The following is a 23,808-nucleotide window of genomic DNA, read 5'->3' as shown; positions in this document are numbered from 1 at the left end:
AATCAATTTGTCTTAGTGACGTTCTTCAGACGAGAAAGCTAGCCGATTGCCCAACTTGATAGACTATATGGTTCATGCATATGTAATATGCTTCATTGTGAACTTATAAAAAAAATGTACAAATACGTATATGTACTACAAGTTCACTTGACTCTACCATGCATTGAATTTATGAGCATATATTGCAGCAGACTCCTTTTGAGCAGAAACAAAACTTATGCTGTTATGATGGGTCTGTGTTACAAAGTTTATCAGCAAATATATTTTTAGCGAATGTGAGAACAATGTAAATAATGTCAAACATTTGCAAGCTGTGCATCTCATTGGCCGGACAAATCGAAAAGCCTGATGAAATGACCAAAAATGTTGCGCATGCAAAATATAATGGCCATGTTTGGACGCAAAGCAGCGCATTTTGCGATCACCAGTGAGCACGTCCACGTTGTGCATGGTTATTCCGTTTTTGTAGGCACTATTTTCACATGTAGGTGAAACGCCGCAGGTGACATGGTTCATAGGTTTTAGACACGTTGGCGTCGTCGTAGCGGCATGTAAAGTCTGACACATAAACTCGAATCGATATATGAAAGCGTATTTAAAACGGAGATTTGCAACATCGATCGATAAAAAGTACCGCGGTTCAATTTGAACAAATGAAACAACCGAAACGCTATCGATGCCAACAGGCTGCTGCTTTTAGAGCGTCAAAATAATTTAAATACTTTTCAATTCAAGCATTCATTGCTCTTGTATCAAAATACAAGTGATAAAAAAATTTTTCACTATTTTAACGACCCGACAATTGTGTTTATAACGATCTTTTGATACACCCTAAAACAAAAACTTTGTCGCGTTATGCGCCCCTAACGAGGAAAATGCAAACTAACTGTGAAGCGTTAAAAGAAGAGTGAGTAGCTCCACTATGCGATACTCTGCTACGCTAGTAGCGCTATTCTACAGTGTACTAGAATGTAGCTATTCTTTCGGTGCTGTCGGTGCACTAAGTATTACGGCTAGGTGGCGTTAACCGCCGTCCGATCTGTAGTACTGTATGTGTTCTGTGGTACAGCTACACCAATCCCTCCATTCATCCGTCCATTTAAGCCACGAGTTCGTCCGTGCTTGCTTTCGGCAACGACCTCGTGCTTCGGCTCGTTTATTTGCGCGATGGAGACTGCGCTAGGAAACGACGCTCCTTCACGCGCCGTGATATCCACCGAAGCGATTTCTCCTAACCCGGCCGTCGCTGGCGTTGCGAAGGTTAGCAGCGCCGAGCGTGCTCGCGAATGGCGACGTCGCGTCTTCAACACCGCCGAGGCGCGAGCCAGGGAAGCCGAACGGATGCGAGAGTGGAGACGGCGCGTGGGGAACACCGCCGAGAGGCGAGCCAGAGAAGCCGAACGCAAGCGTCAGTGGCGGAAGGCCAACAACACAGCCGAGGCGCGAGCCAAGCACGCCGAGCGCGCTCGGGAATGGAGACGGCGCAACGGCAAAACCGACGAGGCGCGAGCCAAAGAAGCCGAGCGGAAGCGCCGACAGCGGGAGGCCAACGCCGGCAAATCCTCCGCGTCGTCGTCGTCGCCGACGTCTCGAAAGTGCCGAGCTCCGCCTGCCGATCCGGAGTCGTATCGTCGCCGTAACGCCGAGCGCGTCCGCGCCTGGCGCGCGGCTAAAGCCGTCCGCGACGCCGCCAACAACGCTGGGGCCGACGCCAGACAAAGTCCCTTCCAGACAGCGCTGTTCCAGTTCCTTCAGCAGGTTGAGAGCGAGGCAAAGCGCGAGGATCGCGACGCACTCGGAGCAGGAGCGTCTTCCGAATCGTCCTTCCAGGTCGACGTTCCGCCCGTCACGCCACCCGTACGCAACGCTGCTGGTTCGAATCCCATCAGGGCTCCCCCTGGGGAGATGGTGTGAATTTTTCTTTTATTTGAAGAATTAGATACAAACAGATATATCACGCAGATGCATGAGTGATCTCGGAACCCCTTGCCCAGTTTTATCGACCCCAATTTTACTGGTACCATTGCTCAATGAAATCTGTTGCAGCATTGCATCACGTGATTGACCGAATAGAAATGGGCTTTGTTACCTCAACCTAAGCTTTAGACGTTCAACAGAGGAAGCGGGGAAGTCTGGAGAAAAAAAAAGCAATGCTACTATATTCAAGTCAATAGTTATCTAACCAGGTAGCAAACGAGCTTTTTGTCTCTCGGATCTCAATGTAGTTGCTCGTCAAATCTGCCCAGCAAGCTAGGAAGACCTTTGAGGGGCCGGCCTGTTAATGTGTCTTCGCACACTGTAGGCAACTGTCACTGTGTGTAGGTCGCACCGTAACCTGTGTGTATCACTCTGCAGGCTCAATCCCGGCAGTGTATCCGTCGTCCTCAAAGGCGCACGATTGCTGTGCAGGCGTTTTCAAGGAATGTGGGATGGAATGTTGGTATGTGTGACATTTTTTTCCGCAGTTGGGTTGCTTGCTTGTTTGAAGTTTAAAGGAATGGTTCAGCCTCCGTTTGCCCAGTTTGTTTTCCTGGATAATTTAAGAGCAGTGCAAGTTTTAGTTCTGATAGATAGTCATCAAAAAAATTGTGCCACGGAAATTGCACTTGTTCTGACCCAGCACCTTTCTTGCCACCATCTCCTTCAAGTTTTGGTACAGGCGATGTTAACAGTATTGGCCGACATCACTGGCATACCATCACTGTCAGGTGAAATCGATGAGACAGTGCTGTGAGGTGTTGGAAAGCACTGTAATAGCTCAGCGTGCTTGACAGTTGTGCAAATCAGCCCTTTTAAGTATGTGTGAAGCTAAAAAAAAATTGATGTGTGTATGATTATGATATGCTTCGCATTTCTTGGCAAACTGCGGCAGCTTTGAGCGTATTTATCCATCTAGCTGCTTGCGTTAGGGTGCTCTCATGGTAACCCCCTCAACTCAGCGTGAACCAAAGTTAGCATGGGATATTTAAATGGTTTGACGAATATGACGCGCTGGTCAAGACATGAGTAATGTCACAATCCCATCGCGTACGTCGTCAAACACTTCCCCCGCCATACAGTGGCTCATACCCACTGGGGGGGGAGGGGGGGGGGTTATGTGCCGCTGGTTTACAGGTATGTGCCACAGGTGATTGACACCCAGGAATGACAAGAACCCACACCGGCATCTTTAATGCGTGAGCGTTAGGCATTTCCCGGCATTGGTAGCGTCAGCCAAACGAAGGCATAGAATAAATGTCAGTGTTAAGAAAAACCTGACATAGGCAACGTTGTTTCGCCCGACGAATGCAAATAATAAATTTCGGGGTCCCAGCAGGAATCGAACCCAAGCTACGCCAGGTCTCGGAACTACTTTTCAAATAGAAGCTAATTTTCGTGAAACGTCAATAGTGGTTGCAGGTCTGCCTACCCAATTTTATAACACATTACATATCTACTCCTTTGATACAGCTGTCACGTCGGATTAAGGTCAATTGCAGTTAGGTGCCATACGCTGAAGTTGATTTATGTAGCAGTGTCCAGGGGGCCAGCATCTTCGCGAGCATCAGCACTTTATATCAGCTTCTGGTGTTGCTAATATGCGTGTTCCAGTCGCCATCATTGCGCAAATGCAAACAACGGGTCATATAAACATGTGCAACTGTTCAACATATGTCTGTGTGCAACATTTGTACATATTGTTATGAGACAGTGTCCCACTAAAGCGGTTAGATAGGTGCCGAGGAAGACCACGTGATTTTGGTGTAGGGTACAGCTCTTGTTCTCCGTCTTGGCTTGCGCGTTGGCACTGTGTGAATATATCTTCAAACGCCTAGTTTCCCCTGTGCCTTCGCGTATCATTTTGGCGGAAGGTGCTGGGTTACAACGCACAACGGAGTTACGCAGCGGACGCCTAGTCGCTGCTTCCATGTCCACCGGCAACGACGCTTTGTCAACTGCCCTGCCCAATGCATCAACGGTGCCGACCTCCCCTGTTTTTCTCACGGCCGCTCCACCCTGCGATCCCGGCAACTTCTCAAGAACAGACGGTGAGGACGTGGATGAGTGGCTTAAACTCTACAAGCTCGTCAGCGAAACTCACAGGTGGGACCCAACCTTGATGCTGGCAAACATCATCTTTTATTTGCAACGAACGGCCAAAGCATGGTTTAATAACAATGTGGACGCGATCACGAGCTGGAACAAATGCAAGACCAAGTTACGCGAGTTGTTTGGTCAATCTGCCGGCTGCAAGCAGGCCGCTAGGAAAGAACTTGGCACACGTGTTCAGACATCTACGGAGTCTTACCTGGCGTATATACAAGATGTGCTGACCCTCTGCCGTAAAGTTGACCGAACCATGGCTGAAGCCCACAAGGTAGTGCATGTGCTCAAGGGCATCGCAGACTATGCATTTAACCTCCTTGTGTGCAAAGGCTGTTCCACTGTGCAAGATGCTATCTTGGAGTGCCAACGCTTTCAACAGGCTAAAAGTCGTCGCATTGCCCATCACTTTACACGTCTTCCCAACACTGCTGCAACGTAAACTTGCGAGGATCTCCGTATAGCGACTCAGCCCAATTCACACTCCGGTGACATCACGAGAATCGTACGCTGCGAAATCGAGGCCATATCACCCGCACCCTTGAGAGCAGTAGCACCGAGTGATCCTAGGCCGATTATATTGCTAATGCAGACCGCTGTTCGCCAAGAACTAGCCAATGCGGGTATTCACACGGTCTGTTCTGTGAACCGTCCCGACGCTGTCAGTTCATCTACCTCCAGCCATCCACAGCATTATCGCCGCCCTGCTCCACGTAACCGCGACCCAAATGCGTGGAGGATGCCTGATGACAGGCCGATTTGCTTTCGATGTGAACGAGTGGGACACATTTACCGTCATTGCCGAAGCACGTTGACCTCACCGTGTCGGGCAAACTCAAGCTTCCCCAACCTTCACTCACCAGCACATCTCTATGGCCAGGAACTACCATGGCGTTATGGCTCAGCTAATTACGACCCGACCACTTCGACCACTGCCCAGTACAGTCGCTCACCTTCACCTCGACGTAGATTTTCCAGGTCTCCGCCGCCACCTCGTTCCCTGTCCCCATCCTCTGCCCAACAGTTTTCTTCGGAAAACTAACGACTGCTGCTCCTGGAGGTGACGCTTCTGAAACAACTTGCTCTCCAATTCCTCTGTTGACGCTCCCGACCAACCAGAACCTGATCGAAGTTGAAGTGGATGGTTTATCTGTTAAAGCCTGGGTAGACACTGGCGCCCATATTTCTGTGATGAGTCTGCACGATCGTGACTGCTTGAAGAAAGTCCTTACTCCAGCCCCTTCACGCAGTGTTCGTGTTGCTGATGGAGGTACGGCTTTTGTTATTGGCGTCTGTGCTGCACACGTTACTATCACCGGCCGTCAAACTTCAGTTCTCTTCACTGTTTTCTCACTGCACCAATGATGTGATCCTCGGTCTTGGCTTTTTGTCCACTCATTCTGCCCTCATCGACTGTTCAGCTGGTACTGTGCAACTTGACCTACCGTGTCCGATTGATCCGCCCAGTCCACCCCAAGCTCGTATGTTCTCTGCTAAACATGTCCATTTTTCACCGCAAACTGTGACCTGCATCACCGTAATGCCCTCACCACCTGTATCCGATGGCGACTATGTGCTCGCGCCCATCACATCTATTCTTTTGACTCACAGTGTTAGCTTACCACGCACTGTTATTCAGTCACGTGCAAGCCGCGCCTGCATTCCTGTGTCCACAAGTGCTCCCGCGTGGAATTACCCTCGTCATTCTGACTCCCTCTGACGAATGCATCGTCTCAGCTCTGTCTTTGAACGATGCTGGACACTGCAGCTACACGCATGCTCAATCTTCGCAAGCAAGCCCGTCTGCTGACATTTAAAAAAAAATCATCGCGTCAGACCTTTTGCCGCATCAAGTAATGCGCTTCTTCACGTCCTTGAGTCATACTGGGACATATTTGACTTTTGTGATCGTCCACTAGGTCAAACCACTGCTGTAAATCACCGCATTGACACCGCCGATGCCTCCCCTGTCCGTCGACGGCCATACCGCGTATCTCTAACCGAGCGTCACATAATTCAAGCAGAAGTCGACAAAATGCTCGCCAAAGACATAATTGAGCCATCATGTAGTCCATGGGCTTCCCCTGTAGTTCATGTCGAAAAGAAGGACAACACTTGGCGATTCTGTGTTGGTTACCGACATCTGAACAAGATCACTAAAATAGACGTCTACCCACTACCGCGCATAGACAACGCCCTAGATTGTCTTCACGGCGCTAAGTATTTTTTTTTCTATTGATCTACGATCAGGGTACTGGCAAATTACTGTCGACGACATGGACCGCGAACCGATCGCTTTTGTCACATCTGATGGTCTTTACCAGTTTAAGGTCATGCCCTTCGGGTTATGCAATGCTCCGGCCACCTTCGAGCAGATGATGGACTCTCTTTTGCATGGGTTCAAATGGTCAATTTATTTATGTTACCTTGGCGACGTTATCGTCTTTTCTCTGACATTTGAGGCCCACCTCGACCGCCTATCCTCAATACTGGCTGTTTTTCATTTCGTAATGCCGGCCTCCAACTGAACTCGTCAAAGTGCCACTTCGGACGCCAGCAACTAACTTTGTTGGGCCACCTTGTCGACTCCTCTGGTGTATGCCCTGATCCCGATAAAGTGCGAACCGTGCGGAACTTCCCCGTTCCGACCTGCACTAAGGAAGTCCGCAGCTTTTTCGGTCTGTGCTCGTACTTTTGACGTTTTGTGAACAACTTTGCGGAAGTAGCCCGTCCTCTCCCAAAACTTACTGAGAAAAGATGTCTCCTTCACATAGGGTGCTGCGCAAGCTACGGAATTCTCTCCACTTATTAAATTGCTAAGAGAACCACCTGTTCTGGCTCATTTTGACAATGCCGTCCCTACAGAAGTCCACACCAATGCCAGTGGCCACGGAATTGGTGCTGGTTTCGTCCAGCATCAAAGCGGCTGTGCCCACGTTATCGCCTTTGCCAGTCGTCTCCTCTGGCAGGCGGAAAATAACTACTTAATCACCGAAAGAGAGTGCCTTGCTCTCGTTTGGGCAGTAGCGAAATTTCGGCCCTATTGACATGGTCGACATTTCACCGTCACAACCGATCACCACGCACTTTGCTGGCTCGCACCCTTGAAGGGCCCCACTGGGCATCCAGTGGACCCACCTGAGGCATTCGATGAAGCACCACGTGTGCTGTCTGTCCATCCGTGAGGAACAGCGCCGAGATCCTGTCTTACGTAACATCGAGAATCTTCATTCTGCGGCACCCGATCCATTTACTCGATTGTTCGTACGCAAGGATGGCACATTGTACCGTTACAACGTCCGCCCTGATGGACATGAACTGCTCCTTGTGGTACCTTCCCACTTACATGTGAGCGTGATCGGCCAGCTCCACGACACTCCCACTGCCGGTCACCTCGGACTGTCTCAGATGTATGACCATGTACAGCGTCTATTTTACTGGCCTAGTCTTTATCGCTTGGTTCGCAGCTACGTCGCCTCATGCGACCAATGCCAACGCCGAAAAAAACCTTCCGAGTCCTGCCAGGTTCCTCCAACCACTTGACATTCCCTTGATACCTTTTTCGACTTGGTCTTGACCTCCTAGGCCCTTTCCCTGCGTCCACTTCTGGGAATAAGTGGATAGCGGTTGCGACGGATCACACAACCAGGTACGCCATTGCACGGGCTCTGCCAACCAGTTGTACCATGGACGTTGCCGATTTTCTCCTGCAAGACGTCATACTTCATCATGGCGCCCCACGCCAACTTCTCGCAGATCGTGGGCGCTATTTTCTATCCCGAGTTATCGACGACCTGCTGCGCTCCTGCGAGACAAAACATAAATTTACGACACCCTACCACCTGCAAACTAACGGACTGACTGAACGATTCAACCGGACTTTAACTGATATGCTCGCGATGTAGGTATCGTCCGACCACCAGGACTGGGACGTTGCATTGCCCTTCGTTACGTTCGCTTATCATTCTTCATGCCACGATGCAGCTGGTTTTTCACCTTTTTATCTCGTGTTTGGCCATGATCCAACTTTATAGTTTCACACCATGTTTCTGACAGCCAACGGCCGATTACGCCTGCGATGCTATCACCAGGGCTCGCACGAGAAGTTGCCCGTCAGCGCCTTTTAGCATCGCAAGATCAGCAGCGGCAGCGTTACCACTCCCACCATCGCCAAGTTTCCTTTACTCCGGGCTCTCTTGTGCTATTGCGGACTCCGGCTAGGCGCAAAGGACTTTCTGAAAAACTGCTTTGCCGCTACTCGGGACCCTACCGCGTATTGCCCTTGGTGACAGATATGACCTATGAGATAGCCCCGCTCGAGTCTTCCTCTTCCCCTTCACTGTCTACAGACATTGTTCATGTATCTCGCCTTAAGCTTTACCACTCGGCAACAGTATAGAAAGCACCGAGACGGTGCTTGAGCACCCGGGGGTTATGTTATGAGACAGTGTCCCACTAAAGCGGTTAGACAGGCGCCAAGGAAGACGTGATTTTTGGTGTAGGGCACAGCTCTTGTTCTCCATCTTGGCTTGCGCATTGGCGCTGTGTAAATATATCTTCAAACGCCTAGTTCCCCATGTGCCTTCACGTAACAATATACTTAGCTCACTTTATGACGTGTCGCTCAATAAAAAAAGTTACAACACTGTCACCTTCCCTCCGAATGCTTCTCATAACGTCGATTCCCAGGTACGTGGGATCTGCCGATTTTTTTTTTGTAGTTGACTTTGGAGCTGAAACGTAGATGACAGCTGGGAAACTTGAGAAAATATTGCTCTGGTCATACATGTGGCACAAGAATAATGCTGTGGTTGTAGTGCACAAAGCCCTGGCATTTGTTATTCCTTTTGTCAAAGCTTTGTTGGGGTGCTTGATGCTTTTTAAGTATACTACAATACTGGCTTACCAATTTTACAGCTGCATCGTAAAATTAATGCCTCTATTCTTATTGCTGTTGTTGGGTCAAAGTACTTCAGAGGGCTAATTGCATGGCGATGTGACAGGTGTACAGACTCGCACCTTCAGTGTCTCGGTGGGAAGTCAAACCAAGGACTGGTGCCCAGCCACGCACACAACCCAGAAAGCTCTTTCATTGGTATGTGCTCATATTTCCATCAAACTGATCCTTTGACATCTGTGCTAGCCGCGGTGAAAATAGTGGGACCACTTACCATTACGTCATATGTGCACTATCTTCGCAGGATGAAAGGCGCGACTGCAGTACCCATGAACCGTGAACACGATATTTACGCGTACTCTCAAAGTTGAGAGCATCGCCACCTTTGGATGATGTGATTACCGGCTGTAAGTGATGCCAATGTAAGTGTCATTCTGGCTCTTGTGACACTTTTAATTGCATGCAAATTAACACTACCTGGTTCTTTTTCTAACGAACTCGGAATGGGACCACTCAGGTAAGTCAATTCTAAAGACAAGCTTTAGTCTGAGTGATGTCAAGATTTTCAAAGTGTTGCTTTTCCTCGAAATAGATTATTGGTGAAAAAAAAAAAGACAATAACCCAAGACTCTTTTTATTGTGTGCTTTGCTGCATCGCACATTTGGCCAACTCACGGCGGAACCTCTCGTGCTTAAATTGGTGAGCAGGTCCTATCTGCATGTACTGGGGCTTGTATATTAACACGATAGCGTTAAACGGCTCGTTTCGCAGAAATGTCGGTGGCAGCGTCATTGGTTATGAGCGTAAAATTATCATCTGGTGTGTCACCAAAAAATTACGGAAGATGCGAATAAAATAAATGATAAAAGATTTGTGGGCCAAGTAGGGATCGAACGCGAGTAGTTTGCGTGGCAACGGCTGGTTCTACCGCACAGCCACGTGCCTCCTTGCGAGTACAGTGAAAATAACTTTCTTAGCTCGGAAATGCAGTGAAAGTAACTTCCATGCTTTTCAAACGCACGTGTTCTGTGTAGCTTCACAATACAACATGAAATATTGCAGTAATAATGCGTGGGTACAAGCGTACGATGCCATGAGGCATCTGAGCATGCAGTTATGATTTCGTGGTATAAAGCCCGTCACCCACTACAATAGGCACACATGGTGCATAGCAAGTTCGAAATGATTTCATGCACGAAGTGGTTAAAGTAAGCACTAGGGACAGGATATCGCTATCCCATTCAACTCTTAAAGGCAAAGCTTAAGAGTCACTCTATTTTTTTTTTATGCCTGTTGATATGAAAAGAGCTGGTCTAGACAGATTTTTCGTGTCATAGTGCAAACAAACTGCGCTTGACCACATTGGAATTAGTTGGTTTAACTGCATAGCAAGGAAGCTAACTTTGAATATATGAAAATGGTCTGTCTGCTCTACTGCTGTTCAAAATGGGGGTCGCATTTAAATGATGCTATATTTTATTCCCCATCCGTGTTTAGTTTGTCCACTATGACCACACATTTAAAGCTTTATTTGGATCCACATTTCTTAGGTGTTGCCTATACTTGCTCGAGGAATACAAACCATTACCATGCATACAAGCATAGCCAGGGCAGAAAGGGGAATTAAACCTCCTTAAAATTTTAGTTTATACATGGGTGCATGTCTGTGTGAGTGTGTGAACACATGGTGCTTTTTTTTTTTTTTTTTCAGACGATACAGATCTTTTATAAGATATATGACAGTGAGCTGTCAAGTTTTCGTGCACATACTCTATGTCAGGGCGAAAATATTTGCCTCAGATTAAATGACATGGTTGTGGCTAATTAACAGAAAAGTCTTCAATAAACTTTTATCACTTTATGGCAGTCGTTTTTATTAGAAAGCTGTAGTGCGCGACTACTTATGTCATACCCATTTTTAGAAATCGGGAAAGTTGCACATAATTTGAGATATTCATTATCGGCTTTTAAGGCTGATGTTGAAACTGATGGCGCCCAGTGTGCAGGAAATCAGGCCCCTCTGTTAGATCAGACCAGAACCACACGTGACAAGGCAGTGATGAAATTTGGATCAAGGCATACCTAAGCAGGATCTGGTCGGGGAAATGGGGAAGCATTCTGAAATACAATAGTAGACAGCTTATTAGTAATTAAGTGTGATGTCTAATGCTGAACTGTTCCTTTCTCAAACTATAAAGAGGCGCGAGAAATTATCTCGCCTGTCTGCGAGAAGAAGCACCGCAACGCTAGTCTTGCATTTTATACTTCGCAGAGAAAGAAAAGGCTGATAATAGGTTTCTTGTGCACAGCTCTAAAGAATCAGGTGCGTGCCAAACACCGCACGCAAAGATAAGGCAATCTGCTGGCGAAAGAGCGATGACGTGCCACTTTTCAGAAATATGTGGTCAAGACGAGCCGTAATGTATATGTTGTCACCTCATTGTCACGAATAGCTTCAGCCTGACATGATAGAGTTGGTATGAAGCACGAATCAGTTTCTATATCGCCCTTTTAACGTTTGGTGATGAATATCTCAAATTATGTGTGAGCTTTGTGTGTGAATTATCCAATGGCAATCTTGACAAGGGCGGACATACTGACATGATTTTTCTTGATTTAAAAAAAAAGCCCTCAACCGTGTGTCACACAGACACCTAATGTTAAAGATCCGATGCCTTTTTGATAATCCTCAGATAGTACTGCGGCTCGACGCGTACCTTACGCGGGCGGCATAGGCAGTTTGTTCACATAGGCAACGCGAACTCTGATTTTGCATCTGATCTTTCAGGCGTTCCCCAGTGTCTGGTGCTCGGCCCATTACTCCTTTTAATTTTTATGAATTACTTACTGATTAACTCAACAATGTGTTACCGTTTATTTGCCGACGACTGCGTTGAATACATGGGCACTCAGTCACAGACAGATCAAAAAATACTAAACAACTTCTTAGTAGCTGTTTGCAGCTGGTACTCAACATAGAAGATGCGCCTAAATATTTCTAAGTGTACAGAAATGAGTTACACACAAGAAGGAACCGCGAGTCCACACCAATAGCATTAGTAATGTTCGACTAGTTTCAGTTGACCAATTTAGATACCTGGGATTGCACATCACTTCTGGGCTAAGCTGGAGTAGTCATAGTTTGCAAAGCTTTGAAAAAACTTAAATGATAAGAAACTGCATGATGCGTTACACTTCTATAATTAAGCTTTTGGCGTACACGATATTAGAACATGTTGACGTACTTTCGGATCCGTACACCAAATGCGATATCGACTGCATTGAAAAAAAAAAAGCGCTAATATTCATCTTCAGCGCTTATGGCAGGCCTTTGTCCATTACTAACCTCAGACATTTGAGTAGACTTCCAATTCCAACTCTAGAATTGTGCAGAAAACTGCACCGACTGCAAATGCTTTACAATATTGTAAACCGTAACGTTAGAATGGACTTTACTCTTTACATGCAGTATAACAGCGCAAGGCAAATGAGGTGGAAGCACAGTAAGGCGATTGTAAGGCCACAAGGTAAAACGAGCACATATCGACTTTCGTTCTTTTCTCGAACGATAGCAGAATGGAGCGAGCTTCTACTTGACACAGTCAGCCTGTCATCACTTCATGCCTTCGCAAATGCAGTACAAGATTATGTATTATCGATGTTTTGCGCAGCTCTTTTCATCCTTTCTCTTTTTACAGTTACTAGCAATGTATGCAGAGTTGCTTTCGCGGTATGCATGCGTGGGCGGAAAGTGCCCTTTAGTTCACAGTATTTGATTTTTTTTTTCGTTAATATTATCAGTCAAGCTGTGCACTCCTGCTCAATATTTTGTCTACGCTTTTCGGGTGTTCAGTCTCTCGCTCCTGCACATTTTTACTGTTCCCATGTCCTACCTCAGCGTCATTTCACATTCGGTCGGAACTGTTCTTATCGTCGGTCATGTGTGCTTTTGTTGTGATGCGCATTTTTTTAACCCATCTTTCGACTGAAACGATAGGGTGTGTAATATTGTAATGTGATGTACCCACTCCTGCCATGGCTCCCAAAAGGCAGCCGGCAGTATCTGATAAATAAATTAACACAAAAACTTGTCAAGTCATGATAATACATGGGGTTTAACATGCAAAACGATGATGTCTTTATGAGGGACACTGAAAACTTTGTAATATAAGTGCCTGAAAGTTAATATCTGAGAGGGTAATCAATTTTTATTAATCATGCAGTCGCAACAGCGTGATTTCATTTGAGGCTTTTTTCGCGTTGACGCAGAGTTTGTGCGAGAAAGCAAAAGGAACCTATTTGACTTACAGCAACCAAAGACAGCCTTTTTATAATCATTAAGAGTATGTATGAGAGGTAAAAGCTATCCAGGTGTCTATCAAAGAGAGAAGTAGAATATTAAACTTTATAGTGCTTGAACATCCTAGACGGCATCAAAGCCACAAAAGCTGATAAGTGTCATGTATAAAGGTTCAGCTTTTTATAACACTATATTGTAAGTGTTTGAACCAATACATGAACTAAGGTGGTGGACGAGCAAGTGGCCTGTGTGCGTTCAAGTGTGGTACCTGCTACCCATTACAAGTGACCTGTGTGTGTTCAAATGTGGTACCTGCTAACCATTACAGGCTGGCAGTGTGAAAACATTTTTTTATGCAAAGCTCTGTGTGCTCACTAAACTGAGGCTTTTGAAAAAATATGTTGGGCTAATCTGAAATAATACTATCTGGACTAACTTTGCAGTCTAAAAATTCTAGTGCAGTAAAAGCAATCATATAAAATATGTAAGCAAGGTTAAATGTGTAATAAAAATTAAGTATGAAAAAAAAAGCTCCTTTAGAAAGCCATTATAGATGTTACATGAGGAGGAAGATGAAGAAATGGGTTGGGAGTGTAATGAAAGGCAAGGCATTGATGGCCATCAAGGGTAACAAGACTGGATTTCAAGAGGTGGCATGCGTGGTTGGGGTCTGCGGATTGGGGGGCATAGAGACAGCTAGCACAGGACCGGAATAATCGGAGATGTGTGCAAGATACCTTTGTCTTACATTGGCCATAGTCAGGCTGATGATAATGAGGCTCCTGGGCATGTACCAGGTGGTTTTTTTTAATTTTCTGATGAATTGGTATCTCTTTAGATCATGCTTTGATTGGCTAAATCTTGAGAAAGCTGGCTGGCAGCAACAGTGAAACCAGACTAACTCTATCCACTCAGTACACACTGAAATAGACAGTCCAATTTATGGACATTTACATGAAACCATCCTGGTAATGTTTTATATTGCCTAATGTAGGCTAACAGTTGTCTTAACGTTGATTATTATTGCCTATGCATCTAATAGTTTGTATGTTGAGCAGTGTCCTTTAGGAAAATTCACTTCCATTTCATGTGAGTTGCTCTTCCAGTGCACTCATCGCACGGACCTTTTCTTACATGCAGGAAGACATTGGTTTCAAGATATGCTTTCGTGATGCCACAAGCGTTGGCCTATTTTGCGGTACTTCCTGTGGAAAGGAGTACCGAGTCATCCTCTGGCAGTGCGATCAGTTCCAGGGATCCAATTGGTGGCATGCCGCCAAACTACATATTGTAATTCAGGACGAGGAGGAAAGAAGTGCCGACAGAGCACAGATGCCATCAGCAATTCCCGTCACAGAAGAGGCAAAATGATCAGCCGTCTTTCTGTGTCTTTGGAACCAAGCCTCGGTTTAATGATGTACTTTCACCTTATTCAGGTCATCGTGCAGGTGAAATACTTTATCTGACCAGTCACCTGAATCATTCATGTTAAAAAAATGGTCACCTTCCTTGGCCATCCAGCTGTCTCCTTTTTATCATTAAAACTGGAGTAAGCAAAGGTTAATGTGCAAATGTGGGCAATAGCCATTCGTGTTGTGTACTGTGAGAGGTGTCCAACACATAAGACTGCATACCGTCATCACTTCTTTCAATTCTCACTTCTCGTCGATACCATCTGTGGCGTGCTGCACTCCAGCTCACCAGGCCACCTGACTTGCAGTGATGGATTTATGGTCCGAACCACAGGTCCCTCCTAGACATCATGGAGGAAACGCAGCTACACAGTTTTCTGTAATATGTATTGGGGCCGATGGGCATACTTACGAGAAAAAAAATATTCTCACTTGAAGAGAGTCTATGAAAGTTTTACTGAATGGAGAAGCAAGAAGCACTTTCAGCTGCTCGTAGAGGGAATAGCACATTCGACCTCTCAGTCCTAAAAACATGGTTGCTTGGGAAGGCCACTTTCTTCTTGTTATGCAATTTTTTGCCCACTAAACCACGTGTACTCCCGGACTTTGCGTCATGCGCTCAACGTTACATAAGAACCTGTTGCTCAGCCGTCATCCCATTGTGAACAAGGGACCCGTACGGATCCCGAAACGTCTTTGTTTTTATTTGACATTGGTCAGTGACCTGTTTTTTCAACAATGCCTTTACCTGACCAGACGGCATTCCGTCGAACTCTTGACTACTGCAATTTTTTGCCTTGTCTTTTGTTTGCCAATTTCCGCTTCTCATTCATGTAACATATGTGTATTTGGTGTGTGTTCACCACGTTGCTTTCTTTAGATACAGCCAGTTTATCTGCCTTGTGTTTCATTAACATATAGCAAAACCTTGTATATTTAGTTGCATTTCTTTGCACTCTTGTAAAACCTCTTTTGGACTAACAGTATGAAGAAGCCGACAAATTTTGTTTTGAGGTAACTCTGCTTTTAGACCTTTTCTGCTTTTTAGTAAGCCAGCCATGGTGACAGCCAGAGATGACATACATGTGCCAATAAAGATCTTACAAAACACGAATTTAACTTCATTCATCCTTTCTTTGGTGAATAGTTAAAGCACTGCTCCACTTACATTGTCAGCAGGACAAGCGTGTCATCATTGAAAGATGAAGAGAAGCCTCGTATATTCAATTGTAAGTACTAGTTGTCACATTAAATCTGTCCTGCAGCATTTACAAAACAGTTTGTCAGCATTAAAAAATGTTCTTGTGATGACAAGGGCAAGAAATTCTCCGTGTTGTTGTTGGGGCCAACGCTGGCGCAAAGAGTGACTACTGGTGAAGCTCGTGGGCAAACATTGTGTGGTTGTCAGTAGTGATGCCTCCGGCCCTGCAATGTGCAGTTACCAGGTGCAAGGCACAACATCAGATGCTTGACACAGTTGCTTTTGCAACTAAGTTCGTGAGCTCTGCCTAAGTAATTTTGCCATGTTTTTTTTTTCTTTTTTCAGAATTGCCAATAAACCATTAGAAGTCTTTCTGATTGTGCATTTCTCTGTGCTTTCACATATTTTTTTTTATTTGTTCTGTGTGCTGGGAAGTTAATACTTAGAGTGCTATGTAATAGAACCTATATCACTATATTACGCGTGTCGCTCTGTATTCAATAGTACAATGCTAGAGCGTTAGCACCATAAGCAGTGAAGTATGTGTCCACTAGTAATCTAGATCAGTTCTAGATGCTTATAGAAGGAGACTGACTTAACCCACAATCTTATGCCGCCATCTATGGTTGCAGATGGTGGTGCATGACTAACTCCCATTGCTGCAGGCAGTGATTTTCTGAGGGTTTTACTACGGAAGGCAGAGGTTGCCTTATCCACAAACAACGGCTACTTGCCTTTCTGTAGCGCGAACTACTGATATGAAAAAGCTTCGTCGCATCGTTAATAGCGCAATCCTTGTGACGGTGTGGCTTTGCTACATCGGACAACAAACTTGCACTGGACCGTTCCGTTTTAGATGCGGAGCATCTCTTGCTCGGGTCTATGTCCCGCGGCGGCGTCCTCAGCACTCGCACTACATGCGCGTCCGCTCTCGCCCTCGCAACGCCGACGCGGGCAGCGTCTGCTAGCGAGCTTCTTGATTTAAAAAACTGCTCGCGCTTTGCAACCGTTCACTGGTCACCCCTTGAGCTCCAAGGTAGTGCCGGTGGGAGATTTCTTTTGTGCGTTGTTGACCAACAATAAAAATTCGCAGCGTGCGCTAAAAGCGGACACAGGGTCTCCGTGTTCAATCAGAATCTCGCTGCCCATTAGCAGCAAGTGGCGTGCTCCAGTAGGAAACACCGGTCCATCCACGGAGGGTCCATCACTGCGCGCTTTGCGCCTCTCCAGGTTTCTCTCCTGCGCAACGTAGAGTTACTGTATATGCTACCTAAAGGTAGCATATACAGTAACTCTAGCGCAACGCTGTGATGAGCGCCCGCGTCAACGCATCTACACATCGTTTCCTTTAGCGGGAGATGGCGTAATCTTTTTGTGGGACTTCCACAAAGCTACACCTGATAGTGAGAAATACTTTCAGTTATTTAGAGTTGAGGTGCATGAAGTGTACAGCAAAACCTAGTCGCTTGTTTCACGCGCCTCTTCCGAGAAAAAAAAAAGTAAATGAATAAATAACAACGTCGCGTTCGACATTGTGTTGTGAAAGGAAAATTAACTTTACACGTTTGAACTATCTGTAAATTTATTTAACAAGAAGTGTGAGTTGCTGTTTTTATTTTTTAGTTTTTTTTATGTTACTGCACTTACGAATCTGCGGCGCTTGCGTGGAAACACTGACTGATAGCATCCGCTAGGTGTTCTCTGGCTTTCGTGTGCCGAGTGTTGGTGTATTTCGGCGGCGCTGGCGCATTAGAAACGTTTTCGCCGGCCAGACCGTTCGGCGACGTTCGCAAGAGAGGAAAGTGCCGCGAACAATGACGGCCGACCTGAGTTCCTACCGGGACCAGCACTTCAAGGGGAGCCGAGCGGAGCAGGAGCGGCTGCTCCGGCTGAGCTCGACGCTCTACATCGGCAACATGTCCTTCTACACGTCGGAGGAACAGATCTACGAGCTGTTCTCCAAGTGCGGCGACGTCAAGAAGGTGATCATGGGGCTGGACCGCTTCCACAAGACGCCGTGCGGCTTCTGCTTCGTCGAGTACTACACGCGCGCCGACGCCGAGAACGCCATGCGTTACGTCAACGGCACCAAGCTGGACGACCGCATCATTCGTACAGACTGGGACGCCGGATTCGTCGAGGGACGCCAGTTCGGGCGCGGCAAGAGCGGAGGCCAAGTTCGGGACGAGTACCGCACGGACTACGACAGCGGCCGAGGTGGCTATGGCAAGTTGATGGCCCAACGCGTTGTGCCGCCAGCAGCAGTGTCGCCTCTCTAGCCGCCGAGGAAGCTGTGTGTGAAAACAGATGGACAGTGGGGCGTTTGCACTCGGGAGTGCGAAGCATGTTCAACTGATGTGTTAGCAAGGTCGCCGCCTGATGAGCTCGTCATCTTTTTGTGGGGTGTCTTTCTTCTCGACTGTGTTTTTTTTTCCTCACCCAAAGCGCGCATTCACACTTGGTGTGTTTGCCCCCCTACCGTCTAATTAGGCCAAAAAGTGCTTCGTTCAACGACGCTCCGTGTTTTGTCTATCTGTCATGCATGCTTTGAGTGTGTGTGAGGGTCTTCTCAGCGTTGCATGAATTTTGTCGCATGAGTAATTACTGCTGAGATGCTTTCCAAAAATGTGTCATTTGCTACGAATGACCTTCCTCATACTTTAAAAAAGGAAGACAGAAGAAATATCGCTGAACTAGTGTTCATTATTACGATTGTGTTTGTGTTGTTAGCCAATGGCGACTGATCATAACAGATAGGTAACATTCTTTAGCCCAGACAAAAGTTTGATGTGCTGTAGGATTCGCAATCGTGAAAGTTGTGCAAAACCTGTGATTGAAACTTGCCAGCAGTGTCTTCTTGGCTGAGGCACATTGCTGTTGGTGTGAAGTTGCCAAGCTCTAGCGGGTGCCTTCGGATGCAAATGGAATGCATAAGGCTCTGGAGCACGGGCTCCCTGGACTGCCTTCGATCTTCAAACTACCGCTGCTTTCGCCAAACTGGCACCTGTTGAAAATACGAGGAAGCAGCGTTAGAGGTGTACGAATGTCTCTAGGGTCATATACATAAACGGCAGGTTGTAAAAAATAAAGTCCCTCCACATCATCCTATACAGTTTTTGGTGTGAATTTTACCAAATGGCTCTATATTTGGTCTCAAGCTAAGAATAAACACAAGCTCTGCCCCAGATCTTTTGTTCACGTGCCATTCATCTGTGCAAGTGTGTTGTGTTAGGTGGCTTCTGCTCACACCCTAAGCACTTATTGGCTGCTAATGTGAATACTACGCATACTAAAAATTACTACTTTGTCACTCCAACCAGAAATATCACGTTTGGCTGAGCAGTGGTGTCAGAATCTACTGAAAGTTAGCTGGAAGTTCGAGTTTTATAGTGAGAACCAGTGGCACTAACAATTGTCTGTGCAGAAAAATTATTATCTGAAAACTTCCAAGAAAATGAGCAAATGCGATTGGTTAGGGGAAATGCAATTGGCCGAGCAATCGTGACTTCATAACCCACCATTCTTTCTGAGAATGTTAAATCACACAACGTACATGTCTTGCCTTTCTTGCCTCATTTCCTGCAAAAGTTGTGGCGTATGTCAACAGCAGAAGCGAAATGAGAGCAGATAAATCTTATTATAGTCTTGTAACCTTGTTTGTGTGTTACAGAACAGAGAGGTACTGTTGACTTGCTTGTCATTAGAGGGCTTAACTGCAGAGGCACACTAGCTGCAGACACATACAAAGTTGCACACACCTTTGCTCGTTTGTACAAGTTGTGCACCACAAGACAGTCATAATTAGCGAGCTGTTCCATGCTAGTGTCTTGTGTTGTATACGCTACTTTAGGACATTTAATTCCACTGATTATTTTCACAACAAAGGTAAAAATGTCTTGGTGGCATCTTAGACGGACGCTGCTGTACCTTTAACACTTGCCCGCTTTTAAAGGGACTTTTAAAGCGATTTTTAGCCTATTAGTAAAGTGCAATTTAACGATCCCAAATATACCACTCTTACTGTGACACAATTCTTGGTAAGCGAAAAGACACTCCAAAAGAAAATGAGGGTGGAGATTCCACCTTAAGATTCCCGCACTAAATATCATGATGTCGTAGACTTTGAAGGTGTGTACTGGGTCAAGCTTATTTTTTATTTTATTTATTTTATTTAGGAATACTGCAGGCCTTAATAGGCCCAGGCAGGAGGGGAAAAGTACGAACAAAAGTACAAAGTCTGCAAATATCAAGAATATATACAAGTAGGATCTATACAAAGCAACAACAAAGTGAATCTACTAACAAGTAAATGAGCACTAAAAGAAATGTGATACAAAGAAAATAATATACAATATGAGAAGATAAACAATACAGAACTATCTAATCAATGTACAAAGGAGTTAGTAAAATACTGGATCACTGTATTGAAAGAGGAAGGGCTAGATCTAAGATGAAATGGATGCGATAGAGTCGGTGTTGCTGAGTGTACTAAGAGGTAGGCTGTTCCAGTCGGGTACTGTTCGAGGAAAAAAGGAATACTTAAAGATGTTGGTTCTGGTATTGTAAGGCGTTAATGTGGCAGAGTGGCGATGTCTTGTTCGGCGAGCAGTGAGAGGCTTTATGTAAGGTTCAGGAGAAAGAGACAATTTATTTTTATACAGTAAGAATAGAAATTTAAGCCTGTGAATTTTTCTTCTTAGTTGCAAGGACTGAATGTTGTGTTGGGCCATTAGGTCACTTGGAGAGAGACTGGTGCGATATTTGGAGAAGATGAATCTTACTGCTTTACGTTGGATCCTTTCTAGCACATCGATGTTAGTTTTAGTGTAAGGATCCCATACGATAGCTGCATATTCAAGTTTAGGACGGACAAGAGAGGTATAAGCGGTTAGACGGGTCTCGGGAGGGGCATGTTTTAATTTGTGTCTGAGGTAGCAGAGTTTTTTGAAGGCTGAGTCGCAAAGGTGAGAGATGTGGGAGTTCCAACTGAGATTATTAGTTATGATGACACCCAGGTACTTATATTCATCAACCTCTGTAAGAGGCATGGATGCAAGATTATACGTAAACGAAAGTTTATTAATTTTTTTGGTGATTTTCATAAATACTGTTTTATCAATATTAAGCTGCATGTCCCAGCGTTCGCACCATGTTAAAATTTTTTGAAGGTTAGAGTTTAGGGTGATTTGGTCTTGCTGGCAGGTAATTTCATTAAAGAGTAAGCAGTCATCAGCGAATAATTTTATCTGTACAGGTTCAGTAATAGAGTCAACTATGTCATTAATGTATATATTAAACAATAAAGGTCCAAGAACACTTCCTTGGGGAACTCCAGAAGTAACAGCAAGGTCACTCGAACAGCAATTATCAATTGCAACAAATTGCCTACGGTTAGTGAGGTAAGCAGAAATCCAATTTACTAGGTATGAGGGAACGTCCAGATGAACAAGTTTTTCGATTAGTTTCGCGTGTGACACGAGATCAAACGCCTTCATAAAATCCAGAAATATGATGTCAGTTTGTCCTGATTTGTCGACAACGCTAGCGAGACTGTGAATTACAGTAGTTAATTGGGTTACAGTGGAGAGGCCCTTCCTAAATCCATGCTGCATAGGAGTTAAAATAGCTCGATCATCAAGAAACCTAGTGATTTCGTTAGCAATAATGTGTTCTAAAATGTGTTCTAATGTGTTCTAGCTTCTAATCGATAAAAATGAAGTTCATTGTTTTCACTGAGTGCCACACATCTAAAATTTAAAGTTTTAGTAAATTTCATCGAGCGAGTGTCGTGGAGATACAAAAAAAGAGAGAGAGAAGTGAACGTCAATTTTTGAAACAGTGCCCCGAGCAATGCCCGGTGTCATCCTGAGGTGGGAGGGCTCCTTAGTCCAGGAACACTCTGGCTTCTACTGCCGTCTGGGCCCTGGCGACGAGTTGTTGTTGGTCTTCCAGGTCCTCAAAAGCGAGCTTCACCTCCCACGTTTCGGTTAGGTCTTCGTTTGTCCGTCCTGCATCGTTATCAGTCGTGTGGTGTTGCAATACACTGGCAATACACACGTCTGGCAATACACTGGAATGCAAGAAGCAAGTGCGCCAGGGTGTCCGGTATGTTGCAAAGCGGGCACATAGAGCTACATCTCGTTGAGTAGAGACGGTGCATTAGGGCCCCATGTGTGTATGTGCTGCTTTGCAGGAGTCTCAGTATCATGCTTTCCTCTTTTGTCAGTTTTGGGTGTGGTGGAGGGTACACTCGTTGCTCCAGCCTGTAATGCTGGAGTATACGAAAAGAACATTTTAACATTTTCCACGTTTTTCGTGGAGGTCTCGGTGCGAAACATAAAAATGGAACTTCAACCTTTACTTTTCCCGCTAGTAATTAACTTTAAGATAATCAAACGTATGGCATTACGATTCTCCGACTGTAGTTTGTAAATCTAAACCAAGTCATTGTTTCTGTTTAGTGTCAAGTGCTCAAGAAGACGTAAAAACATAGTCATGATAATACCCATGGTTTTTGCATCCCGAAACCACGAGCCGATTTGAGAGGCGCCACAGTGGAGGCCTCTGGCAATTTTGGCCGCCTGGTGTTCTTTAACGTGCACTGACGTCACATGAGCCTCAACCATTTCATGTCTATCGAAATGTGACCTCCACAGCTGAGATCGAGCCTGCAACCTTCGAGTCAGCAGCTGAGCGCTGTAGCCATTGTTCCACTGAGGTGGACAACATAAAAACATGACAACATTGCCGAGAACGCACCTTATATGTTGTCTTCTGTGCTTCAGTCTCTTTCAATTTCATCCTCTCTGGGCAGTGGGGATGTTTGTTTATACCACACTAAAACTTAAACCTTTCATTCTCATATTAGTAGGGTTTATCGTTGTTTAGTTTTTTGATGAATAAAAACAAAGGACACGGGGCAGCAGCCCATAAGTACCACGGGAGTGCAGATCTCATCACTCCTGCATAAAACATTCATGCATCACTTCACATTGACAGGAAGGAGAGAAATAATGTGGCAGCTGTATTTGCAATATCAGGAGCTCTTTCTTATGCAACCATAAAAAGCATGGAAAGGTCGTTAAAAGCTCAGGAAGGCTGTTGTTAGAGGTCGAAAATGTGGTTGTGTACATTTCCTGAAGCACTGGTTGTTCTGACGTGTTATGAATCGCTAGGCTGCGTGATGGACAGTTCCACAAACAGAATAGGTTATTTGTATGTGCCATTTATGCCAGCAAAAAGCGTGTTGCGGAACATGCACACAAGTCCTATTTTCATGCCATCGTAACTAAATTAATGAGATGAGATGCAGCTTTTCTTTTGTTTGATTTATGACGTGTATGCCCTGATACTCGAGGTTCCTGTCCCTCAGTTGTGCCATCTGTGGTGCGCCCTTTACATGTAGAACAAGCACTCATCTGAGATACAATATCGTTGGTGGGGCAGTGCGAGCACTGCACTACACATTGAAAAAAATTGGGTCGGGCTAATACTATAAATATGTCGGTGCTACTTATCTTCGCTCCGCCGCAACGTTTAGAATGGCAGTGGGAATGGAATTGTTGGTCCCCGCTTCATAGCTAGAATCAGTTTATACCTTGAATAGTGAACCATAAGAATAGAATCAATCACAAGATCATGTCATTTTGAAGAAAATTTGCCTCCTTATCCATAGATCGATCAGTGTATGGTGACAGAGAGCTGTTTTATCTAATAATTATAACACAGAATCAGAATTTCATTAGGGCCCGAGCTTGTATTTTTTCTTCAACGGAAAGGGGGAAAACTGAAAGAGAATTATGGGGTGTGTATGGACTAAAGGTGATGTCGACGTGGAAGAGATTGGACAGAGATTAGATCTATGTGCAGTATGTTATGCATTTTCAGTCTCAAAGGGAGCCTGTTAATGGAGTT

The 23,808-nt window shown here is 45.4% G+C and overlaps 2 protein-coding genes across 2 annotated transcripts; both read left to right on the top strand.

Moving 5' to 3' along the window:
* The first annotated feature begins 1,077 nt into the window (after positions 1 to 1,077).
* Positions 1,078 to 14,839, top strand: LOC119180824 (uncharacterized). The gene is made up of 5 exons (XM_037431963.2): positions 1,078 to 1,908; positions 2,356 to 2,440; positions 9,087 to 9,178; positions 9,285 to 9,402; positions 14,422 to 14,839. The coding sequence occupies exons 1-4, from the start codon at positions 1,168 to 1,170 to the stop codon at positions 9,318 to 9,320; spliced, it is 954 nt and encodes a 317-aa protein (XP_037287860.1). The 5' UTR covers positions 1,078 to 1,167; the 3' UTR covers positions 9,321 to 9,402; positions 14,422 to 14,839.
* Positions 14,840 to 17,567: 2,728 nt separating this feature from the next.
* On the top strand, positions 17,568 to 19,081 carry Cbp20 (cap binding protein 20). Its single transcript, XM_037431894.2, has one exon. The coding sequence runs from the start codon at positions 17,709 to 17,711 to the stop codon at positions 18,171 to 18,173; it is 465 nt and encodes a 154-aa protein (XP_037287791.1). The 5' UTR covers positions 17,568 to 17,708; the 3' UTR covers positions 18,174 to 19,081.
* Positions 19,082 to 23,808: the final 4,727 nt, after the last annotated feature.

This window comes from Rhipicephalus microplus, chromosome 10 (assembly GCF_043290135.1).
Source record: "Rhipicephalus microplus isolate Deutch F79 chromosome 10, USDA_Rmic, whole genome shotgun sequence".
Lineage (NCBI taxonomy): Eukaryota > Metazoa > Arthropoda > Arachnida > Ixodida > Ixodidae > Rhipicephalus > Rhipicephalus microplus.
This window is presented reverse-complemented; position numbering and strand designations above follow the sequence as displayed.

Bases quoted from the DNA above. Each gene is read 5' to 3' on its own strand.
- LOC119180824 (XM_037431963.2), top strand. From the start codon at position 1,168: ATGGAGACTGCGCTAGGAAACGACGCTCCTTCACGCGCCGTGATATCC. The intron at 1,909-2,355 runs GTGTGAATTTTT...ATCACTCTGCAG, and splicing joins GGGCTCCCCCTGGGGAGATG to GCTCAATCCCGGCAGTGTAT. The intron at 2,441-9,086 runs GTATGTGTGACA...GCGATGTGACAG, and splicing joins GAATGTGGGATGGAATGTTG to GTGTACAGACTCGCACCTTC.
- Cbp20 (XM_037431894.2), top strand. From the start codon at position 17,709: ATGACGGCCGACCTGAGTTCCTACCGGGACCAGCACTTCAAGGGGAGC.